The sequence below is a fragment of the Bidens hawaiensis genome, unplaced genomic scaffold, assembly GCF_021521415.1.
Source record: "Bidens hawaiensis isolate Kalapana, Puna unplaced genomic scaffold, B.hawaiensis_p1.1 tig00019559_1, whole genome shotgun sequence".
NCBI classification, from domain to species: Eukaryota; Viridiplantae; Streptophyta; class Magnoliopsida; order Asterales; family Asteraceae; genus Bidens; species Bidens hawaiensis.
Window position 1 is genome coordinate 78,807 of NW_027492972.1, and position 22,928 is coordinate 101,734.

At 40.5% G+C, this 22,928-nt stretch overlaps 2 protein-coding genes across 2 annotated transcripts; both read left to right on the forward strand.

Annotated features, from left to right (window-relative positions):
- The first annotated feature begins 10,038 nt into the window (after positions 1-10,038).
- Positions 10,039-12,647, forward strand: LOC143558597 (aspartic proteinase Asp1-like). Its single transcript, XM_077047409.1, has 8 exons — positions 10,039-10,188; positions 10,274-10,391; positions 10,570-10,796; positions 10,880-11,101; positions 11,766-11,904; positions 11,997-12,188; positions 12,255-12,327; positions 12,409-12,647. The coding sequence occupies exons 1-8, from the start codon at positions 10,097-10,099 to the stop codon at positions 12,498-12,500; spliced, it is 1,155 nt and encodes a 384-aa protein (XP_076903524.1). The 5' UTR covers positions 10,039-10,096; the 3' UTR covers positions 12,501-12,647.
- A 6,630-nt stretch (positions 12,648-19,277) lies between these two features.
- Positions 19,278-21,936, forward strand: LOC143558617 (aspartic proteinase Asp1-like). The gene is made up of 9 exons (XM_077047424.1): positions 19,278-19,426; positions 19,967-20,084; positions 20,179-20,405; positions 20,488-20,721; positions 20,797-20,935; positions 21,029-21,223; positions 21,299-21,371; positions 21,465-21,552; positions 21,671-21,936. Exons 1-9 carry the CDS (start codon positions 19,284-19,286, stop codon positions 21,753-21,755), a joined length of 1,302 nt encoding a protein of 433 aa, XP_076903539.1. The 5' UTR covers positions 19,278-19,283; the 3' UTR covers positions 21,756-21,936.
- Positions 21,937-22,928: the final 992 nt, after the last annotated feature.

Here is a 22,928-nt window from a genome sequence, read left to right on the forward strand (position 1 = left end):
TCTCTCTTCCGCATTAAATTCATCGCATTAATTGCGATGAGTATATAAAGGGGGAGAGGGTCCTTTGTAATCCACACTTTCACTTCTCTTTTCATCTTCTAATCGATTTCCGGCGAATACTCACTATTCCGTCGAGCATTCTTCTGAAATCGTTTTTCTGTACATCCAAACATGTCTTCTTTTGCCGAGGAGTCTGACGTGTTCGTCGAGAATCCGTCGTCCACTTCCGATAAGGACGACAAGAGCACTGCTGGCGAGTGCCAGTGCGCTCTTCCTGCCGGGCTTTTTCAGTACATCGTCCGGAAGCTCATGCTCGAGCCGTTCGAGCCTGAGTTTCCGGAGCCACACCAGACGGTGTACGATGCCCCCAAGGGCAAGATAGGGGTGTACGCTGCATTCTTCGTTTATGGGAATCTCAGGTTCCCATTGACGAAGTTTGTATACCGTGTCTTGGAGAGGCACGGCGTGCATCTGACGGAGGTACACCCGATGGCGATCGCCAAGATCCGCCACTTTGAGTGGGTGTGCCTCATTCTGGGCGTGGAGCCCCACGTAGATCGGTTGATGACCTTCTACTCCTGGAGGTGCATCCAGGGGTGGTACACCTTGGTCAATCAAATCAAGGGGTTGAAGATCTGCGCTACCGAGCGCAGTATTCGGTCGTGGAAGCGTGAGTTTTTTATATCTCCGCTCGCGTCGTTCCCCTTGCGATGACCTTTAAGAATGGGAGAGCACTCCCCGCCCTTCACGCCCTCAACCACAAGGAGGCGGAGTGGTTCGCCAAGATCTCCCGGGTCCAGACTCCGGTATACCGCTTTGCGGAGTCTGGGATGGTGATGCTTGGGATGAGCCGGGTGTGGAAGGAGGCGTCACAGGTTCCCATCGTCCTCGAATACGGTTTGAACTCTGTCCCTTACGGTATGCTCTGTCTTCTTTGTTTATATAGGTTTGTCTTCTAACTGTTTGTTTCTTTTATTTCAGAGGGGAACGACTTGCAGTCTCTCCTGCAGCCGCGGGAGAGTGATGGTCCCGCTCGGATGGGTACTCGTGCTCTCGATGAGAACGAGTTGCCCATCTTGGAGCAAACGAGGGATCGGTTTGTGGAGGTCTACCCGCCAGGCCACCCTTTTCTGAGCGCCACGCGGCCAGGTAAGGCGTTATTCAACCCTCGACCTCTCAATGCTGAAACCTCTGCTGGAATTCCTCTAATCTTGTCATCTTCTGATGAGGAATCCGCAGATGGTCCTCCGTTGGTGCGGAAGAAGAAGGCTGCCGGCGGGAAGGGGAAGGCGAAGGTTGCCTCCACTGCCGATCCGGTGCATCGGTCTGACTCAGAGACCGAGAGCGAGGAGGCGGCGAGGAACCCAGGTAGTGAAAAGACCACTGCTCCGGAGGCAGAGACGACTGTCACCTCCGAGCAGCCCAGGACGACGACGGTGAGCGGCGTGAAGAGGCCGGCTCCATCGGGTTCGTCCCCGCCTGTTCGCACTTTTAGGCTCAAGAAAACCCGTAAGTACAAACTTCCTTTACTTTTTAACTTCATATCTTTCCGCCATTATACTTATATCTTCTTTGTGCAGGCGTGGATGCTACCGCATTCCAGGGTGGAGCGGGGAGGAGCACCTCCGGACCCATGACGGTAGGCTTGGTCAACCTACCTGAGGCGATGACCCAGGCGGCTGCGCCTGCTTCAATTGGTTCAGTTGCTCACCCAGGTGGGCCAACTGTTCCAACTGTGATGACATCTCCGCCGGCTGTCAGTGCCATATTTACTGAATATTTCACTGAGCCGGCGGTGACAATTTCTGCGGGTACTTCCGCAGCGGCGACCACGGTTGTGAGTTCACCTCCGGTGAGTTCACCTCCGTTGGTTTCTACCGCGGCGGCCTCTATGCCTCCTCCGACGTCGGCAGCTACGGGCGATCCTTCAGGTATGCTTGGGGCTTCTCGCCAACCTCTGCCTCCTTCCCATCTGCCTGACCTCTTGGATGGATTTCCCTTGGGTTCAGGTGATGGGTTTGGCGGCTATCGGCCTGTTGTCGACCCTACAGGTGCGTAGGGTTCTTTTGGCCTTTTTTTTTTTATATCATCTTTTCCTAACTGCTTTTTGTTTTTTGCAGTGTCGGATTCCAATGAAGTGTATGTTCCACGATGGAACATCCGCCGAGGAACAACCCTTCGCACGCCTGTGGAGTGTGTGGAGTGGGCTCGTCACGCAGCTTCCAGTGGTGCGTTGGGGGAAGCAATGGCTAGCTACCAGGAGGGTAGGCTAACCAACGAGCTTCGGATTCTCCTGGCCCGGATGCAGCCGCGCGTCGAGCTGCTCTGTCGTGAAAACGACAAGTTAAAAGCAGCTCGTATTCAAGAAGTAGCTCAGGCGCGGGCTGTCCGGGAGGAGAACAAGAGGCTTACCGCAGTGGCTGCGGAAAAGGAGAAGGCCTTCAAGGCCCTCGAGGTTGAAGTTCAGGCCCGGCTCGAGGCCCGTTCCAAGGCTGCCCAAGCTGTTAACAAACAGCTTCGGCGGGCTAAGGAAACTGCACGGAACGCAACTGAGAGGGCCACCAAGGCTGAAGCTGTTGCTGAGCCTCTACGCCTCGAGAATGAGGAACTTAAAGCCAAACTAGAGGCGCTCCAACTGGCTCATGATGCCTTGGCGATGGAAGACGCCAAGAAGCTCCAAGAGATCTTGGACCAGAGGGGGGTGCTTGACCACACTGAGCGGAAGCTAAAGGGCGTTGAAGAGGCTGCGGCTAAAGAAGTGTTGCTTGCCAACCTCAACAAAAGTGAAGCCGAACGCGCCCGTAACCAAGCTCAAGCTGCCCTCCAGGAAGCTCTGGTTACCAAGGAATGGCTTCTTCGAAAAGCGTTGTCGCAGGTAAGCTTAGCTTCATAATGTCTTCACGCTTTTCTTTGTAAATACAAAAGGTTTTGATACTTGTATTTTTTCTTGTAGGTTGTGCATCGAGTCTTCACGGACACATCATACGACGATGCCATGAGCGCAGCCCTCAACGCTTCTCACGAGGATGGGGAAAAGGCCGGCTTCCTGCTTGGTCTAGGGTTCGTTGAGAAAGGCATCCCGCCTTCCAACTTCCCTTTATATGATGTTGATACTGAAGCTGTATATGACCAAGCAGTGAATCAGTATGCCGCCTTCCCGCATCCGGTGGTGGAGAAGGTGAACGAAGTTGCTGCTGCTGATAATGGGCTAGCCATTCTAAAGACCTTCCTTGAACCGCCACAGCCAACTGATGGTGCGGGTACAAGTGGGTTTGGGGGGAGTGGTCCTGAAGCTTGAACCTTAAGATCCCTTCCCACTGTTAGGATAGGTTTACATTGTATAGATTTATATTCTTGTAGGCGGGTAGTTACCCGGCCATTCTTGTAATACTTGAATTATTATGAATTATAAATCTTTTTTCACTGGATTACTTGCTTTATAAACGTTATATGACTTGCTCATGCATACTTTAGTTTAAATTAGCAACTTTCCAAGTGTGTAGAATAAGTTAACCCTTGAACGTGGTAGATAATAGGTTGAAGTTTTGCATCCTCCGTGATTGTGCGGGTAAGACCGTCACTTGCACTTAGTAGGATGGCTAAACTTTACCTATATCTGACCTGCGTGGAGGTTTTCCTCATCTTTTCGTTAGAAATTTTCTAAGGGTTTAGAATAAGTTAACCTTTGAACGTGGTAGATAATAGGTTGAAGTTTTGCTTCCTCCTTCGTGATTGTGCGGGTAAAACCGTCACTTGCACTTGGTAGGATGGCTAAACTTTACCTATATCTGACCTGCGTGGAGGTTTTCCTCATCTTTTCGTTAGAAATTTTCTAAGGGTTTAGAATAAGTTAACATTTGAACGTGGTAGATAATAGGTTGAAGTTTTGCTTCCTCCTTCGTGATTGTGCGGGTAAAACCGTCACTTGCACTTGGTAGGATGGCTAAACTTCACCTATATCTGACCTGCGTGAAGGTTTTCCTCATCTTTTCGTTAGAAATTTTCTAAGGGTTTAGAATAAGTTAACCTTTGAACGTGGTAGATAATAGGTTGAAGTTTTGCTTCCTCCTTCGTGATTGTGCGGGTAAAACCGTCACTTGCACTTGGTAGGATGGCTAAACTTCACCTATATCTGACCTGCGTGGAGGTTTTCCTCATCCTTCCGTTAGGAATTTTCTAAGTATTTTGAATAGTTTAACCGTTCGACGCGTGGTTGTCAATAGGTTAGTTCGGTTTCTTCTATCATGATTTGTGCGGTTAGGACCGGCACTTTCATTTAGTGGGATCACCAAATTTTACCTATGACTGACCTGCATGAAGGTTTGCCGTTTTTTGTGTTTATGCGGGTTTTGCCGCCTTCCACAAGCAACGATTTCTTTGCACTTATTTATGCGGTGAAAACCGGCATCAGTGTTTTGAATAAATTAACCGTTCGACGCGCAGTTGTCAATAGGTTAGTTCGGTTTCCTCTATCATGATTTGTGCGGTTAGGAGCGGCACTTTCATTTAGTGGGATCACCAAATTTTACCTATGACTGACATGCGTGAAGGTTTGCCGTTTTTTGTGTTTATGCGGGTTTTGCCGCCTTCCACAAGCAACGACTTCCCCACTTATGTATGCGGTGAAGACCGGCATATCAGTGTGGAAAGTTCATAAAGTATAAATGTAAGATCATCAGCATCAATGTTCTAAGGAGAATCATTTCCAATAGAAGTGGCTCTGGGCCTTTTACAAGTTTTGAATTGATCTACATGCAAACTGTGTGATTGAGCTCCCTTCCATGTTGTTGGGATGGGAGTGCCATCGAGCCGATATGCACCTGGTTCGGGATCTCGTTGTTTACGCAGTATGTAGTCTCCAACATTGAAGCTGCAATTTTATTCGTGTTTTCCCCAGCTGGGGTTCTACACGCATCGGCCTGCTCAGCGTTCGTTACGCCACGAGGTGCGCGAGCGTCCCATCTCTAATAAATGCTTCGACGATGTCCTTCACGTCTGTGCATTCTTCAGTGTTGTGGCCTTTTGTCTTGTGATAGTCACAGTATTTGCTCCGATCAGCATTGTGACGATGTCGGATTATTGGAGCCTTTGGCCATGGGAGCTCCTCAGTGGCGAATATCTCGGTGACGCTTTTGGTGAGTGGCGTCCATCTGGAGTTCTGGTTCGACTGTACGTTATCCCTTCCGCCTAACCGATGTTGCAAGCCGGATGAGGTGTCAAAGTTTACCCTTGACTGCCAAATGCCTAGCTTCCGCTTTTTGTTTAGTCGGGCGGTAAGGATGTTGTCTTCTCTTGTTTTCTGGGTGTAGAGGTTTGTGCTCTGGGGGAGATCTCTACCCAGTTGCTTTTCCGTTTCCGCAAAGCGTTTAGCTGCTGTCATGATGGCATCCCATGTGGATGGCATGCCATCTCTACCCGTTAAGGTGCGGATGAGCTCTGGGTCGTTCGCGCCCTGGATGAAGGCAGCGCGAACAAGATCTTCGCTAATATTACCCAGACTTAGCTTCTTTGAGTTGAAGCGAGTGATGAAGTCTGACAAAGATTCATCTTCCTCTCGAATGCAATTGAGGATTGTCCATTGCTCTTCGGTATACTTTCTTTGTTGGCTGAAGTGTTGGCTAAACTTCTGCTGGAAGTCTTCCCAATCGTAGATGTGGTGGACCGGTAGACGATCGAACCACGCTCTAGCTGCCCCAACAAGCGTCATTTGGAACATGTAACACCACGTAGGTTCCGTCCAACCACTGACGGTTGCCCCCGCTATGAACCTGTTCAAATGATCGTCTGGATCAGATATACCATCGTAAGTGCCGATGTTGGACATCTGTTTGGCACTTTTCGGGACGATTGCTTCCGCAATGTCCCTTGCAAATTTGGACGTTCCCGCCTTTGCAGCAGTTGGTGTAAATGTTTTGGAGAAGTCACGTGGGTTTCCACCCGCGTTTTTTGGTTTGAAGGTTTCTCCAAAACGCCTTCTCGGTTGGGAGTCCGTTTCCTTACGCTTCCCTTTCGCCCTATGACAAGGGTTTGCGTCACTATCGGATTCCTCCGAATCATCGTCCAAGTACTCTCCGAATTCCTCAGGCTGTTGGAGTGAACGTAAGCGTTCATCCAACTCAGCTTGGAATTCTTTTTGACGTGCTTCCGCCCACGCTTTAACTTCATCGAGTGTTTGGCGGGGGAGCCTCGTTCTTTGTCTCTCTAACTGGGTATCGGTGAATCCTAGTGAGAGATTATTTACTGCACTTGCCCCAGCTTGGGTAACTGGGATAGTGTTCGTAAAATTTACTGCACTTACCCCGGCTTGGGTAACCGGGGTAGTGTTCGTAAAAACTGTGTAGTCGCCGGTATTCCCCCCAGTAGCTGGGATTGTGGTTACCGGAGTTTCTTTAACCATCTTTCCAGAAGTTTGAAAAAACTGAAAAAAGAAATTAAGTTCTAGCTTTTATGCACGGATGGCGCCAATGAAGAAACACTAATCGACCCCGGGCAGATTACGGATAATCTGGGGGTTAAATAGATGTTTCCCACGAGGGGTTAGACCCGGCAAAGATGGTTCTTCTGATAACCTGCAAAACAGACACCGTGAGCTCGTCACTGAGAAGGGGGGGGGGTACCTCCTTGTGACCACCCTCCGGCGTGAGAATCAGACTAGATTGCTCTTGACTATAAGTGTATATTAAGAGATTGCTAGAGCAGATATCAGGTATAAGATATAAGATATAAGATGAGATGATCAGATGATATACCATTCCAAGGTGTTGGAGTATTTATAGCCGAAGGTAGGTTTCCAAGAAGGTACAGCCGGCTGAATAGTGTTCCTGTTCTGCCAACTGTGGGCTACGCACATGCCATGCTGGTAGTTGGTGGGTAGGTAGCGGCTGATAGTGACCAGGCCGGCTGTGTACTATTCCTGTTCCACCAACTGCAGGCTATGCACGTCCTCCGACAGGTTGGTGAGTAGGCAGCGGCTAATAGTGACATACAGTACAAGAGCGTGCTGCTCGTCATACTGTTGTCAGTGAGCTGTCGTATCTTTGGTCAGATCTTTTGTCCATACCTCGTCAGGTACAGTACAAAAGATCTTCCAGTATCGTACGGACTGGCTCATTTGGGCGGGAGTTCTCCCGGCTTTGTGCGGGAGAGTTCCCGGCTTTGCTCATTCCTTCTTCAGGTGACATTACTGAATTATTATGAGAGCTAAGTGCCTTGTGCGTGTAGCTTTGCTGCGCAGGTAGCCTTCCCTGATGGCTTGTATCCGCAGCTGCGGGAACAGGCAGAGTACTTCACCATTGGGAGGCTTTTCCTGCGGGAACAGCTTGCGTACTGCGCGTAAGGACGTCACGTCTCTGAGCATGGTGGGTCCTGCGGATCCAGTTGGTCTCTGCGCAGACGTCCCTTTTCAAGGTGAGTCTTACGGGTCCAACTGGGCTCTGCTGGTACCTACCTCTTCACCAAGGAAGCTTCGTTTGTTTTGGCCATATTCAATGTAACAAAGACAGACAGGCAACCACGTTTTTTTCTTTCATTCATTCGAGTATTTCGTTGCTACCAAAAGTTCACCTAAGATGAACTTTAATAATTTTACGTACCATGTTTTCATGTAAGTGCAACTTTAGTAATTTCGGCATGTCTCTACTTCTCACCTCTACATTAACTATTTCCACTGCTTTAATCGGTGTCGTTACCTAGCTACTTTTCACATGCTTAAATCATCTCAATCTTCCCTTGTTATATTATCTGTTATACTAGTAAGTCTTTTCATAAAGGGCTCGTTTCTTATCCAGTACATCCTTGTATGCCCACATACCCACCTCAACATCTTCATCTCTGCTACTTCCGTCTTGTGCGTATGTTTGTCTTAATGACCCAACAATATGTCATGTATAACATAACACTAACCATATAAAATTTCCCTTTTAATTAAGTTGGGAACATGTTATCACACAATATTAAAGTATATATTAGAAAATTATGAATGCCAACATAATATAGAATTTTTAATTTTTCATCTTGTTCTTATTTTTTATTAAGATATAACTTTATCTAAGTTTTCAATATCAGATATTTAATATAGTCACATTATATATAAGTTTATTTTTTTTAAATGATATATGAATAGCGCGTGATACACTTGTGATTATATCGTAACATTAAACTCAAAATACACAAGTTAAGAAGCTAAGACCATTTCAGCCTCTCACAACTTTTATTAGAATTCTTGACAAGAAATTAAACATATTAATTAATCGATGCACAATCACCCATGATATATCGATACAAGTTCCTTTTGTAATTTCGTTATGTGCTTTCATATTAGAATTTTTCAAATGTTGATTTGCCCTCCTATCGCTTTATATATATCAACCAATCAATGTACTTCTCACATTGATTCTCCCACATATCCGTTTAGAGGAAAAAAGAAAACCTCCAATAACTTCAAGCAAAGACATTATCTCACATGTGGTAGTGGTAATAAAGAGAAGGTAACCGAATCTGAGCGGGATCCCACGGGGGATTCGGGTTTAGAATAAGGTTTGGGATATGACAGTTGAAAGGATGAACATGGCTCACATTCTTCTCCAAATCCCCCCCCCCAACACCCCCGGGTCCCCAAAAATGCCCATAATAGGGGTCTTACCGGGTCATCAAGGTTTGAGCCGACCCTTTGATTTCTTTGTTTTGTCTTTCAATTTGTATTTTTCTTTTTCCTTTTTTTTCTAGATTTTTTAGGTTTTTTCTTTATTTATTTATTATTATTATTATTATTTTGTTTATTATCTATCTAGCATTTTGTTTAGAATGCGAGGACATTTAATCATTTTCTTTCATTTACGCTACATATATAAACACTCTCGTAGCATATTACTTTTATTAGCAGATTAGTTTAAAAAATTAAAGGCCTGATGTGAAGTGTGAGTCACATACTTTTTTTTAAACGATCAACAAAAGACATTTTATTAAAAAAACTCATGAGACCAGCCGAAACTAGCACTCTCAGAACCCCACACAATACAATTTTTTTACATGCGACCTCCCACACCATAGTCTCATAACCTCCTAACATTACAAAACGAACATAATAAATTTTCGATATTAACTTGTAATGTACTAATGTTATTATATAAAATACGCTTCACAATTATTGCATGTATTAACTTTCGGAGAGTACCTAATGTTCAATGGTAGTTGGTCCCATCAATTTGATGTTTGCACAAATTAATATTTTGCCTCTGCCCATGAACTTGCCCGAATTAGGAACGATCCTATGTGTTTAATGACTCCTATTAAATAATATATTTATTAACTAACCCGAATTAGTAACGATCTTATATATTTGATGACTCCTATTAAATAATATATTTATTAACCAACCCGAATTAGGAACGATTCTACACATATAATAACTTCTATTAAGTTTTACATGACGTATAAGTAATTAGTTTGCTAAATTTCATAGTCCATTATCGGCAAAAACGATCACTATTGCAATTTCTTTTTAACGTTTCATAACCCAAGTTATATCAAAATCAAATATACGATTTGCCCTCCAAAATTATCATTGCAATAGTAATGGATCAAAACAAAATAATTTGAACAAAGATTATGTATTAATTTTGAGTTTTGAGTATCTATGACAGATATATCGTTTTTTTTCTGTTCCGTATGTCACAAGTTTGGCCCAATTAATGTTAACTCTATCTTATTTTAAGTTTTGGACAATATATTTCTTTGGAATGATTAATATCCCGTTAATTAGATACTCTCACCACCAACTTAAAACTATTTAGATTTTGAAACACATTTGTTAACCACAACGTACACTGTATGTATGTATGTACGTACGTATGCTTGCGCATATGTATATACGTATAGATGTGCACATGCATGCATGTATCTATTTCTGGTTTATAAATAGAGAGGAAGCCGAGTAATTGAAGTAGCAGTCACTTATATCTCCTCAACACAAAATCCTAAATTCATCAAATTCTAGGAACCACAATTTAACATGCATCCAAGAATCAACATTAATATCTTACACTTGTTTGCTCTCTGCTACGCGGCATTTCAGTTCCTAGGATGTGCTTCAGACGCCATGTTATCACCTTTCGGGGCATCCGGTTCCACTGCTGCTGGATCCTCGGCCACTGTCTTTTTTCAAGTCACTGGAAATGTTTACCCTCATGGGTATGTATATATATGTATGCACTTTTGTATAATATTTTTGATAAAATTAAAGTTCTAATATATCGATTCGATCATTTGTGATTAGTCACTACTATGTGAACATGACAATAGGAAATCCACCAAATACTTACTTCCTAGACATTGACACCGGCAGTGATCTCACTTGGGTTCAGTGTGATGCACCTTGCGTCAATTGCCTCCCGGTACATAACTAACTAAATCCTGATAGTTCTTTCTTTTACTGTAGTTTTTTTATGATGGGTCAATTTGTTTTGATGTATGGTCCTATGCAGTTGATGACTAGATAGTTTTCATTTTTTAATAATATAGTTGTCGTTCTAAAGAAAGAAATTACTTAATATATTTTTTTATGACGTGTAGGCTCCTCACCCGCCTTACAAGCCTAGCAAAGACCTAGTGAAATGCGATGATTCACTATGTGAAGCTTTTCACTCGCCCGTCACACCTGATTGTGCGTACTCTCCAGATCAGTGTGACTATGATATCACGTATGCCGATAATGGAGTAACCACTGGTGTGTTGGTTAAAGACTGGTTTCCTTTGCTTTACTCTAACGGGACTGTAACTGCGCCTCGTCTTGCATTCGGGTTATAAGCTCTAGCCTCTTTTTTTATTCTAATTTATGGTAACATTTTCAACTTACAAATATATGATTTCGTTCAATATTCAGATGCGGTTACGATCAAACCGCTAACGGTGAGACTTCACCTTATCTTGATGGAATTCTTGGCCTTGGGTTTGGGGAAGTAGGCATCTTGAACCAACTTCAAGAACTTGGTGTCACAAAAAACGTAGTGGCTCACTGTTTTAGCTCACAAGGAGATGGTTATTTGTTTTTTGGAGATCAACTTGTCTTGGCCACCTGGATACCCTACATTGCCAATGACATCAAGTAAGAATATTATTAACTAATTAATTAATGGCTTAATGTTTCTCAACTAGTGATTTTAAGGCTGTATGTAGTGGGCGGCATTATTGGGCGATTTCCGGCAAAGAGGGGCTACAACACCGTCCCCCTGGCGAAATGTGAGGGGATAAGAGGGGGGCGCCCGGGTATTTGTCGCTGGCTTTGTGTGTGTTGTGTGCATGTGTATATATTATATTATATATGTGTGTGTGGATATATATATATATATATATATATATATATATATATATATATATATATATATATATATGAGCCTACAACACCATTATACCCTAAAAATAAAAACATACCATTTGCTGACTGGGCGCCACATGTTGCAAATCGCCCCATTTTGTAGCCCCTCCACTAGATAGCCTAAGGGGCACACTTGCCATCTCGCATCTAATTATCCAACATCGTTTTAAAACGACCGCCTGACCAAATATTTTCAAAGTTGACTATCTCTGGCCAGACGGCCGTCCAGACCAATAATTTTCAAAGTTTGACTCATTTGTGGTCTAAACGGTTATCTGGATATTGTTCGAATGGTTGTTCTGACCAATAATTTCAAAGTTTGACTTTTTAGCTAGATTTTGTGAACAGTCGTTTGATGATGTTTACGAAAAAATTTATCATTAACACTTTACAGTGGACGCTACTCCTTGGGTACTGCCGAGGTCTTTGTTGGTGAAATATCTAGCGGAATAACAGGTCTCCCTGTAGTGTTTGACAGCGGAAGTACCTACACTTATTTTTCTGGAAACGCTTATAGAGTCATAGCTTCCATGGTGAGGAGATTTTTTTACATGTTAGCTCATTTATATAATTTTGTCATGCTGATCGAGATAACTAATATCCTAAGTCCTCACTATGTTTGCAGCTTATGAGCGACATACAAGGAAAGAAACTAAACAAAGCGGATGATGATAACACCCTGCCAATGTGTTGGAAAGGCTCAGAACCTTTCATATCTATTCAAGAAGTTAGAAACTTCTTTAAACCCATAGTGTTGACCTTCGAAAACTCTAATGTTGGTTTTCAGATGGATCCTGAAGGATATCTCATCATCACTGTAAGTATTAATACATATTATTGTAAGTAATAAAGAAACAAATATTAATCTAAAATCTTGTCTCAGGAAAAAGGAAATGCTTGCCTAGGGATCTTAGATGGTACGGAAGCCGGCCTGGAGGGTCTTATTGTGATTGGAGGTAAAAGGTTTTAAGAAATGAATTATAACTAGTCCGACAATATTATCGATCATCTCTGTTACAAATACCTGGTATTTGCAGACATATCATTCCAGGACAAACTCATCGTCTATGACAATGTGAGGAAACGGATAGGATGGGCTCCTGCAAACTGCAACAACATCCCAAAATAAAAGTCGAGTCTTTCTATGTAATTCCTTAACAGTGATCAATCAGTCATAAGACATATATCATATTTGTTTCGTGTCTGCTACGTTTCGTTATTCAGATTGCCCTCTATATTCAATTTTGAACTCGATGAAATGATCTTCTCTTACAATAATAGACGGATTAATATAGTTTACTACATGCATAGCACGCTAATTTATAAGTACAAGCTTTGTTTTGATGTTTTATATGTGACATTGGTGCAAAATCCTCTTAACATTGTAATGTCATAATCCATTTCATTATAATTTACTATAAAACGATTACAATAGAGTGGCAGGCAAACGGGCAACAAGCTGCGCCGCAACCCCCTTTTGAATAGCAAAGCCAATCCTGCTAAAAACGAAGTTTTGGGACCTAGAAGCTGAAGAGGTTCCGTGTACGACGCGCTGAACCCTACTCAAAAATTTCACAGCCTCTGGGGCCAGGAAACCAAATGTATCAAAGGCAAATGGTAGAAAGACATGTTGATTATCTAAACAAGCTTTCTCGTGTTTAACAACTTTGCCCGATTCAGCCTTCAACGCAACCTGACCCACAACAAACCTACGGTCCCTGAGCCCAACAAGAGGAGACACTCCTGTAAGATCCACACAGGCGTGTTTCCCCCCTGTCCGCCCGAACACAAGAATATCAGCTGGTCGTAAAGTGGACCTCCCTTCAAGAAGATCCGTGAGAAAGTTAACAGGGGCCTCCCTTTTAGCAGAAATCCCTGCCCGTTTAAGAACATCACACAGAACATCTCTAACCAAATCATGTCTGTATTTAAAGCCAGACATTTCTTTGCAATGCACCGCATGGTCACCAAAAGAATCCAAACAGACCTTGCGACAAATTGGGCAAGGTTCATCAGTCGGGAACATAGGGATCATTAACCGGTACTTAAGGATAGCCCGATACTCCAAACCCGACATACGTTGGCCTAATCCTTCAATGGGGATGGCCGTTAGAAAATCCTGAGCCCGAGGAGCCCGAAGGCATTCAAACACCGCCTTTTGGCGAGGGGATAGACCAAACTTCACTTCTAAACCCTTGACGATTCCACTAAATAAGGCACTCGCCACAACATGTTGGGCTTTAGGGGGGGCGGTGTCCTTATTAGAGAACCCGTTAAGATCAAAATCTGGAAGTGAAGTACGTAAACGATCCATCGCACACCCATAATTAGAGTCCAACCCATAAACTGATATACTCGAACCATGGTAAAATACTAAAGCGTTGTACTTATAAGTGGACCAAGCTATGAAGTGATTGATGTATGCACGGAGATTTAAAGACAAGAAATTCATTCATATATAGTGGCTATAGCCTATAGCCTTTACGCCCTACTTGCGGTGCGCACATATAATGTGTAAGGCACCGAACCCGGTAGCCCTACTTTGGCGTCGGATTTACTCATAAACACAGTCCTTCAAATCAGAGTTTATTAAAACTTTTCGCGGAATATAAAACATCAATCATTTGTTACAAAACATTAAATCTTTTCTTTGATACCATAACACAAAACTTTATATTTAAAACATCTTTACTTCTTTCTTCAGATGCCAGCCGTTCAATCCATGCCGTGTGTCATCCTCATGCTAACTCTATAATCAGCTCACCTGCGTGCATACTAAAAGTCAGCTACGCTGAGTGAGTTCTAGTTAATCGAACGCCATACAATACATACACATACATACATATCTGTAGATACATATCCATACTTCACTAGTTACCCTTCTGTTCTACATACATACTCGCTACCATACATACATACATATCTACAATCACTAACCTCAGTCTACCGAGAGTACGTTCATAGTTCACCGTCTATACCTGTACTCAAGGTCGTGAACACGTACAAGGTTCGCAGTCCTTACCTATGTTCACCATTTATGGTACGTACAAGGATCGCGGTCCTTCCCTATACCATAGTACATCCACAACACGTACAAGGTTCACAGTCCTTCCCTATGTTGCAACCTAATTCATAGCACGTACGAGGTTCGCAGTCCTCCCCTATGCTACAAAATCAGCACGTATAAGGTTCACAGTCCTTTCCTATGATGAAATACATCCACAACACGTACAAGGTTCGCAGTCCTTCCCTATGTTGCAACCTAATTCATAGCACGTACGAGGTTCGCAGTCCTCCCCTATGCTACAAATACAGCACGTATAAGGTTCACAGTCCTTTCCTATGCTGACGCCTATTTACATTACGTATAAGGTTCGCAGTCCTTATCTACGTTCACCATTTATCATCTACTTCACGTATAAGGCTCGCAGTCCTTAACTACGCCATCACCAGCCGAGTCTATGTCCGACAGAAGCTAGAGGGATTTGCCATCCTAACTTACTATGTCGAACGTAGAACTCACATGCCATTCGTGTACCTATATACACAACATTATAACATAAGAACACTCTAGGCATTCCTTACCTCATTCATTTAACAACCATACCCCTTGTCGTTACGTGCAATATCCGAAGATCGTTCACACCCCGACAAATATTCATTTGAAATATTCATACATCTTCGATATATAATATTCGTACCTTTATTTTTAACCTGACAGTACGCGCAATATCCGAAGATCGTTCGCGTACCGACAAACAATCATTCATATCTATCACACATATCACATATGACATACACTTATCACTTAGGATAAATGTATTAACAACACATCGAGTATGCACACAGCCCCGAAAACATAACAAGGAATGGGGCTAGAAACTCACCTGAACACGGTTACGTTCACCGTTAATCGTAATCCCTTTCTTCAGCTGTGCACGGCTGACTGTATAACAAGTACACGTATCAAACAACTATCACTACTCATATCATCTTTCCAGTCTTAATTACTACCCACAACGAACGGGGGTCCGGGGGCAGCGCCCCTGGCAGCGGGGTCTAGGGGCGGCAGCCCCTAGCAGGGTCCAAGGGGCAGAGCCCCTGGCTGGGGTCGAGCTGCCAGGTCAGCTTGGAAAAATTTTATTTACATTAACTGTCTTAACACATTTTCCATTAGGTTTTTAATTTATTTTCTAAGCGAACTTAACTTTAGGCGAAGTTAAACCTTAAGCGAACTTAGCTTTAGGCGAAGTTAAACCTTAGGCGAACTTAGCTTTAGGCGAAGTTAAACCATAGGCGAACTTAGCTTTAGGCGAAGTTAAACCTTAGGCGAACTTAGCTTTAGGCGAAGTTAAACCTTAGGCGAACTTAGCTTTAGGCGAAGTTCATCAGGCGAACTTAGCTTGCAGACGAAGTTCATCAGGCGAACTTAGCTTGCAGGCGAAGTTGTCGTCTGCAGGTTCTGTTCGCTCTTAAATCCTTCGTTCCTTAACCAAATAACTCGATTTAGGTACCCATGGAATCGTCTGACCAGCGCCTACAAACCCCAACTATCAAATCGACCTAACATCGATGTTTAGAGGGTGCGATTTAGGCATATAGGTTATGGGTCCTTTTTATCAATCGATTAACCCATCAAATCATAACCATTTTCAGTAAGTTTAGCTTTGTTGGATTCGTTTTTACCATACAAACTCAGATCTACCATTTCTCAAATCAAACCGAACCTATACGAACGATTTCTAACCATAAACGTACCTTGAACGAGTCGAACTTACGAACACGAGCTGGTCTTGTTGCTTTGGTTCGTCACGACGATCTAGCACCAACTAACGTTTACTCTCTCTCGGATCCTGCTCGTTTATGGTGTGTGTGTTTTTGAATGTGTAGAGATTAGAATGGAAAGAGATGAGGTTTAGGGTTTTATGGTGGTTTAGGGGATATTTATATCCCTTAAAGCCCATGGACCTAAGGCCCATTCTCATTTAACCCATCTCAAATAATCTAACACTAGCCCGACTCATACCAACTCCTACTCTATTATTTATTTCCCGAACCCGTGTCAACTTTCCCTCTATTATTAAGTAATATAATTAATATCATTTTGGAAATTTCGGGATGTTACATAATGCATATATGTGTGAACTCTCGGGTGAGCAAAAGTGAAATTGCACTAATTTTGACGTTATTTTACTAATCTCGTGAAAATATCGTTAAAAGTGGCGGAAGTTTAATCAGACATAATGATATACATCAAGTTTGGTTCATGAAATGGGTTAATTAGATCATATGTTTACCTGCACCCGAATCCGAACCGGAACCCGAAGACCCGCTATGATCCGACCCAATGTTATTTCTATTTTATTTACAAGTTATGCAATTTAAAGTTTCAAGTTTATTTTCTTTTAGTTTACATTGTCGGTTGTTTTTTTAGTATGTTTTATTTTATTTAATAACCCACCTTTGTAGGTTGAATGTTAGTGGGTGGGTTAGTGGTAGTTATTTTAATTTCTATGTAAATGCTTCAGATGAAAGGAAAGAAGGCAGAAGTTTATGAATGAAAGTTTTTCTTGGTTAACTTTATCTCAATGGATTTTGGATAAAATTGATTCGTCTATGCTAGCTCGATTTTGGCATCTCGAGTGGTGATCTTAGACACGATTTCTTATCCGGAGTGGTGTGTCTGTATCTTCGGTTAAAAATCGCAGCCTGACGGTATATTTCGGTGGTGTATCTGTATCCGAAATCGATCGTCGTACTATCCATTTCCATATTCGATTTAAATTCCTACCCGTTACCGGTGATTTTGCTATCACATTGAGATAAAATTAACCAAGAAAAACTTCCATTCATAAACTTCTGCCTTCTTTCCTTTCATCCGAAGCATTTACATAGAAATTAAAATAACTACCAATAACCCACCCACTAACATTCAACCTACAAAGATGGGTTATTAAATAAATAAAGACATACTAAAAAAAACAACCGACAATGTAAACTAAAAGAAAATAAACTTGAAACTTTAAATTGCATAACTTGAAAATAAAATAGAAAATAACATTGGGTCGGATCATAGCGGGTCTTCGGGTTCCGGTTCAGATTCGGGTGCGGGTAAACATATGATCTAATTAACCCATTTCTTGAACCAAACCTGATGTATATCACATCATGTGGTGGCGTTGATAGCCGAAAGACAAGGGTACATGCACTAATCTGCCGGTGTCCCGATGGTTGAGTGTTATGTGCCTTATGTCCAAGGCTTGATGCGAAACTACTATCGAGCCGGGGGTCTCATCGGTAGCAGCCTCTCTATTCCTATGGGGTAGAGGTAAGACTGTCTACATCTTACCCTCCTCAGACCCTACCATAGCTTTGCTATTGGTGGGATATACTAAGTACGATGATGATGAGCCTATAGCCTTTACTACAATTTTGTGGAAAGTGAGAAGGCAAGTAAAGAACATAGTTTTTGAATTATATGTTGTTTAACAACAACGGACTAGTAAATTACACATATAGGATATAGCAATATTGCTGGGAGTGGTAGGGTTTCAAGAGTAAGAAATATGAGATGTAAGCAAACTTTACCTATATTCATATGAATAGAAAGGTTGTTCCGAGAAAAGTATAAGTTAAAAATCGACTATTTTCACAAATTACTCGAATTACATGCATACCTCATTATGCATGTCTAAAACTGTTTTGAAGTGTTATATATTAGCACCAAAGAGTAACACCGATGGCCTGCCTCTTCATACGAGCATTGGAAATATGATCGTGGATATATAATTTGAGATGGTTTACTACCAATTACTAATGGTGATTACCGAATGATCACTAACGGGCTAATTAGAGATAGATTACCGACAACTTTTGTAGCTTCGTCCACTTATTTTTTTTTCATTAGTGAATTAGCAACGAATAGTTTACCAACGGAATTTCACTTGATAATTTGTCGGTAAAATTGTAAATCATTTTAAAAATATATAGTATAATAATATATCATTCATTTTACATATAATTTATCTTAATTTTATATGTCAAGGTAATAATAGTAATAATAATCTCAACAAATATTATGATTTATTATTAATATTGATATAACTAGTATTGTGCTAGATTGAATCTGCTACACATCACAGACTTATTTTTAGTTTTTAAGCCAAAGTTTTATTTGTTGGTTGTTAAAAAAGACCATTGGTTTCAACTCTGTGTATAGCTATTTACATATTCAATCCGTTAAAATTAATTATATTTACACAATTGGTACACGAATGTTTTATATGGCTCAAGCTCCATTAAAAACACAATTAACCTACACATCTATTTATTGCATATGGACGTATGGTGACCTACAACACTTTTTTGTTACACAATTAACCTCACAACTTTTTAATACGATAATCCTCATGTTCCATTAAATTACACAAACAACATTGCATACTTTGAATAAAACAGAAATTGATATTGTAATGTTCCGAACTGATACACACCAAATTCTTATCGTGTCCACCATACCCAAGAGTTTTAAAGTATGTTGAAGTGGTATATGGTTCCAGGAAAAAGAAAACCGGTACCAATATATTTAGGGGGGTGTTTGAGATTTCGTATGAAATTTTCTTATAACTTTACAACAAGTTAATAATTCTATCTCACATCAAAAAAATTTCAAACACCTTATTATTTTCCAGACAATTAATAATAAGTTATAAGTTAGTAAAAATAAGCAACCCCAAACACCTCCTAAAATTAATTGTAGCAAAGCAACTACTAGGAAAGTGGGAAGAAAACAAAATAAAAATAAAAATAAATAGCGCGTATGTTGAAAAGTCAAGACAGTCAGAGGTCCAAGTCTCCTTCATTCCTTCGTCAACAACACACACAAAAGTATTCTCATTAGTAATTAATCAACATGCATTCCAGAATCAATCTCATCGTCTACTTGTTGTTAATAGCCGCATTAATCCAAGGATCTTATTCCGCCGCCAAGCAATCAACTCCCGGCGATCGATCCTCCGTCGTGTTTCAAGTCACCGGAAATGTTTACCCTAAAGGGTATGTATATATGTATCAACATATTCATTCATTCATCAATTCACTTACTATTTTTGCTTCAGATATTATTGTCAATTTGTGTGTGATCTTGTTAATTTTACTTTTTGACCTTTTTGCCCTTGCCAATTTTCCCCTTTTTGACTTTGCTTTTGTAGATCAAGTAGGCCCACTACTAACCATATGTTACATTGTGTGTATGTAATATTATTATTAGCCTTTTATAGTATATTATATATGTTAGTTATCCAATTTTAGGTATTTTGTTGGTCATTTGAGTTTGTTTGGGGATTCCTCTTTTTATAGCTCAATTACTTGTTACTAAATATAATATTATTTTGTAAAGGTTTTGCCTTTATTCATAATATTGAAATCTCATTTTGGAAGTTGGAACAATGGTTTTGTTTTTGGTACAACTTTTTGAATTATGTGTCACAGTTTTTTAAATTGTTTGGAATGTTTACATTGTTGTTGGTACAGAAGAAAGTTGTAGAATTTTTTTATTTGTTTTGAAGGGATGATGAATTTTACTGCTGTGTATAGGTACTATCATGTGACAGTTAACATAGGGAATCCACCGAGACCGTATTGGCTGGACATCGATACTGGTAGTGATCTCACTTGGCTTCAGTGTGATGTACCCTGTGTCAAATGCCTCCCGGTAATATTGTTATGTAAAATATTTAGATGATGTGTTTAGTGTGTATGTTTAATGTTTTGAAAAAGACAGTTAAGCGTTTATGTTAATGTTGTAGGCGCCTCACAAGCCTTATAAGCCTAACAAAGACCTTGTGACGTGTAACGACCCGTTATGTGCATCGGTTCACTGGCCAGACTCGCTTGACTGCAAGTCTCCAAAGGATCAATGTGACTATGAAGTTCAGTATGCTGATCATGGTTCGTCTCTTGGTTTGTTAGTGAAAGACTGGTTTCCTTTACAGTACATCAATGGAAGTGTAGCAAAACCTCGTCTTGCATTCGGGTCAGCCTCTTTTTTGTTCTTTTCTTTTGCATTATACTTTTGTAAGACATGGTTATAATAGCATCTTGGTTTCAACGTTCAGATGCGGTTACAATCAAGAAGTTCATGCGTCTATGGACCCACCTTACACTGATGGAATTCTCGGTCTAGGGTTAGGCAAAACAAGTATTTTAAACCAGTTAAATGAACTCGGTCTAACAAGGAATGTGGTGGGCCATTGTCTTGGTGCACAAGGAGACGGATTTCTGTTTTTCGGAAATGAACTCGTTCCTTCTTCAGGGGTCATTTGGGCACCCATGTCAACAACCGAAATCGAGTGAGTTTTTTAGTTCTTATTCATTTTTTTTTTTCTGTAAATTATATATTTTTGCTTTATCATGAAATATTTCAGAAAACATTACTCTTTGGGAACTGCTGAATTATATGTTGGTGGAAAAACAAGTGGAATAAAAGGTCTACCGATTGTGTTTGATAGTGGAAGTACTTATACATACTTTAGTGCAGACGCTTATAAAGCTCTAGTATCCATGGTTAGTCAAAGAGTTGACTTTTCTGGTAATCGACTAATCATATCTGCCAATTTTAGTTTCTTATAACTGTATTGTGCAAACCTATGTTTGCAGCTTACGAATGACATTAAAGGAAAGAAGATTTACACTGCAAACGATGATAAAAGTCTCCCGCTATGTTGGAAAGGATCAAAACCTTTCAAGTCCATCCAAGATGTCAAAAACGTGTTTAAGCCGATAACGTTGAGCTTTGCAAAATCAAAGTATGCTCGGTTTCAGATGGACCCAGAAGCATATCTCATCATCAGTGTAGGAAGTCAATTTAAAAAAAAAAGTTAAATTTTTTTTCACAATGTTGGTTCACATTTGCGTTTGTTGGTGCAGGAACGTGGAAATGCCTGCCTTGGGATCTTGAATGGATCAGAAGTCGGTCTGGAAAACATTAATCTAATTGGAGGTAAAAAGCTTAAGACACAAATTAAGTAAAATTATCAGTTTGACTAAATAGTGCGCTTTTATAAAGCTGTTTTTTTTCACTTGGTATTTGCAGACATATCATTCCATGACAAAATCATCATCTATGACAACGAGAAGCAGCAGATCGGTTGGGCTCCAGCAAACTGCAAGAAACTCCCAAAGTCCTGAATCTCTCCCTTGTAACTCCTTAATTTTTGAAAATATATATGTGTTTGTGTGTGTATATATTATATGTAAAGACTTTTGTTACAACAAGAACTTTTTCTTGTTTGTTAACAGCATTAATGAAGATCCAGATCCTGGAGGGCTTTGCAAGCCCTATGGTTCCAACATTGACATTTTACAAGCCTATTGTGCTGCTTAGTAACTTGAGAAAAGGTTGATAAATAAAGTGCTTCAAGACTTAGATATTGAAAATTAAGGCAATAAACAGTTATTGTATATTTTTAGTAAATCCATATGTTCAGTTGTTAGTAATAAGTTGTAACTTTTAGTGGTGGCATTTTACATTTGTGGAAATTTGAATAGATTCATACATCTTTTTACATGAATGCTTCAGTGAGTGAATGTCCAAATCAGCAATATTATCACCCTGACATGATGGAAACTGAGTTGTATGTTTTAATCTCCCCATGATGCATATATGAATTTATAAATGTACATGAGTACTTACAATTATAAAACATAACTATCATTTTCCCTGCGTCTTTATTTTTCTGTATCATCCAATAATCTTGATTCACTGAATGTGTCTCATCTGCTGCGACTATTGCAGTTTTCTATGTAAAATCGGCTCTATGTTGAGCGCACTCATATATACACATACACATATATAGATGAGAAATTGAGAACGCTATTTTTTTCAAGTACATGCAGAAACAATTTAGTTTTTGAGATGAATGATTCATATTTCTAAAAACTTTGTACCATTTAATTTTTAGTTTTTTGGATGAAGGATTCATATTTTTTGTACTTGTATACAAATGCATTAAGTTATGTTACATAAAAATCCAACAAACTAATTTGTTACTTGTTACCTACACACCTATACATGTCATGTACTCATGTGTAAGACATGCATAAAATTCATATTTCCTTTTAATATCAAGAGAAATGAGTAAGAGTAAGAGACAATAAACATTACATTCCTATAATATTCTTCTGTTTTAAAACTTTTAAGTTTTTGAGAAAATGAGTGGATCTAAATCCCTTATATATTGCGACTTGAGTTGTTTTCTTGAGACTTCGGGCGTTGCCTTAACAAAGACTATCCTCAAAAGGTGATCGTTAATGTAAAAGTTATTGCAAGCACAAAGTTGCAACCCCTATACTACATAACACTAGTCCACAATGCAACATTTATACACTTATATCATTGGTTATATAAATTTAAGCATTCACACCCATCTTACACTTATATTTATACTCTCTTTTAAAGTTACTTTTATACCTTTATACTAACTTCTATAATTTTAACATATATTACTTTTTGTGTGTTTTCAATCTTTTATTTACTCTTAGTTTAAAATCGTAAACT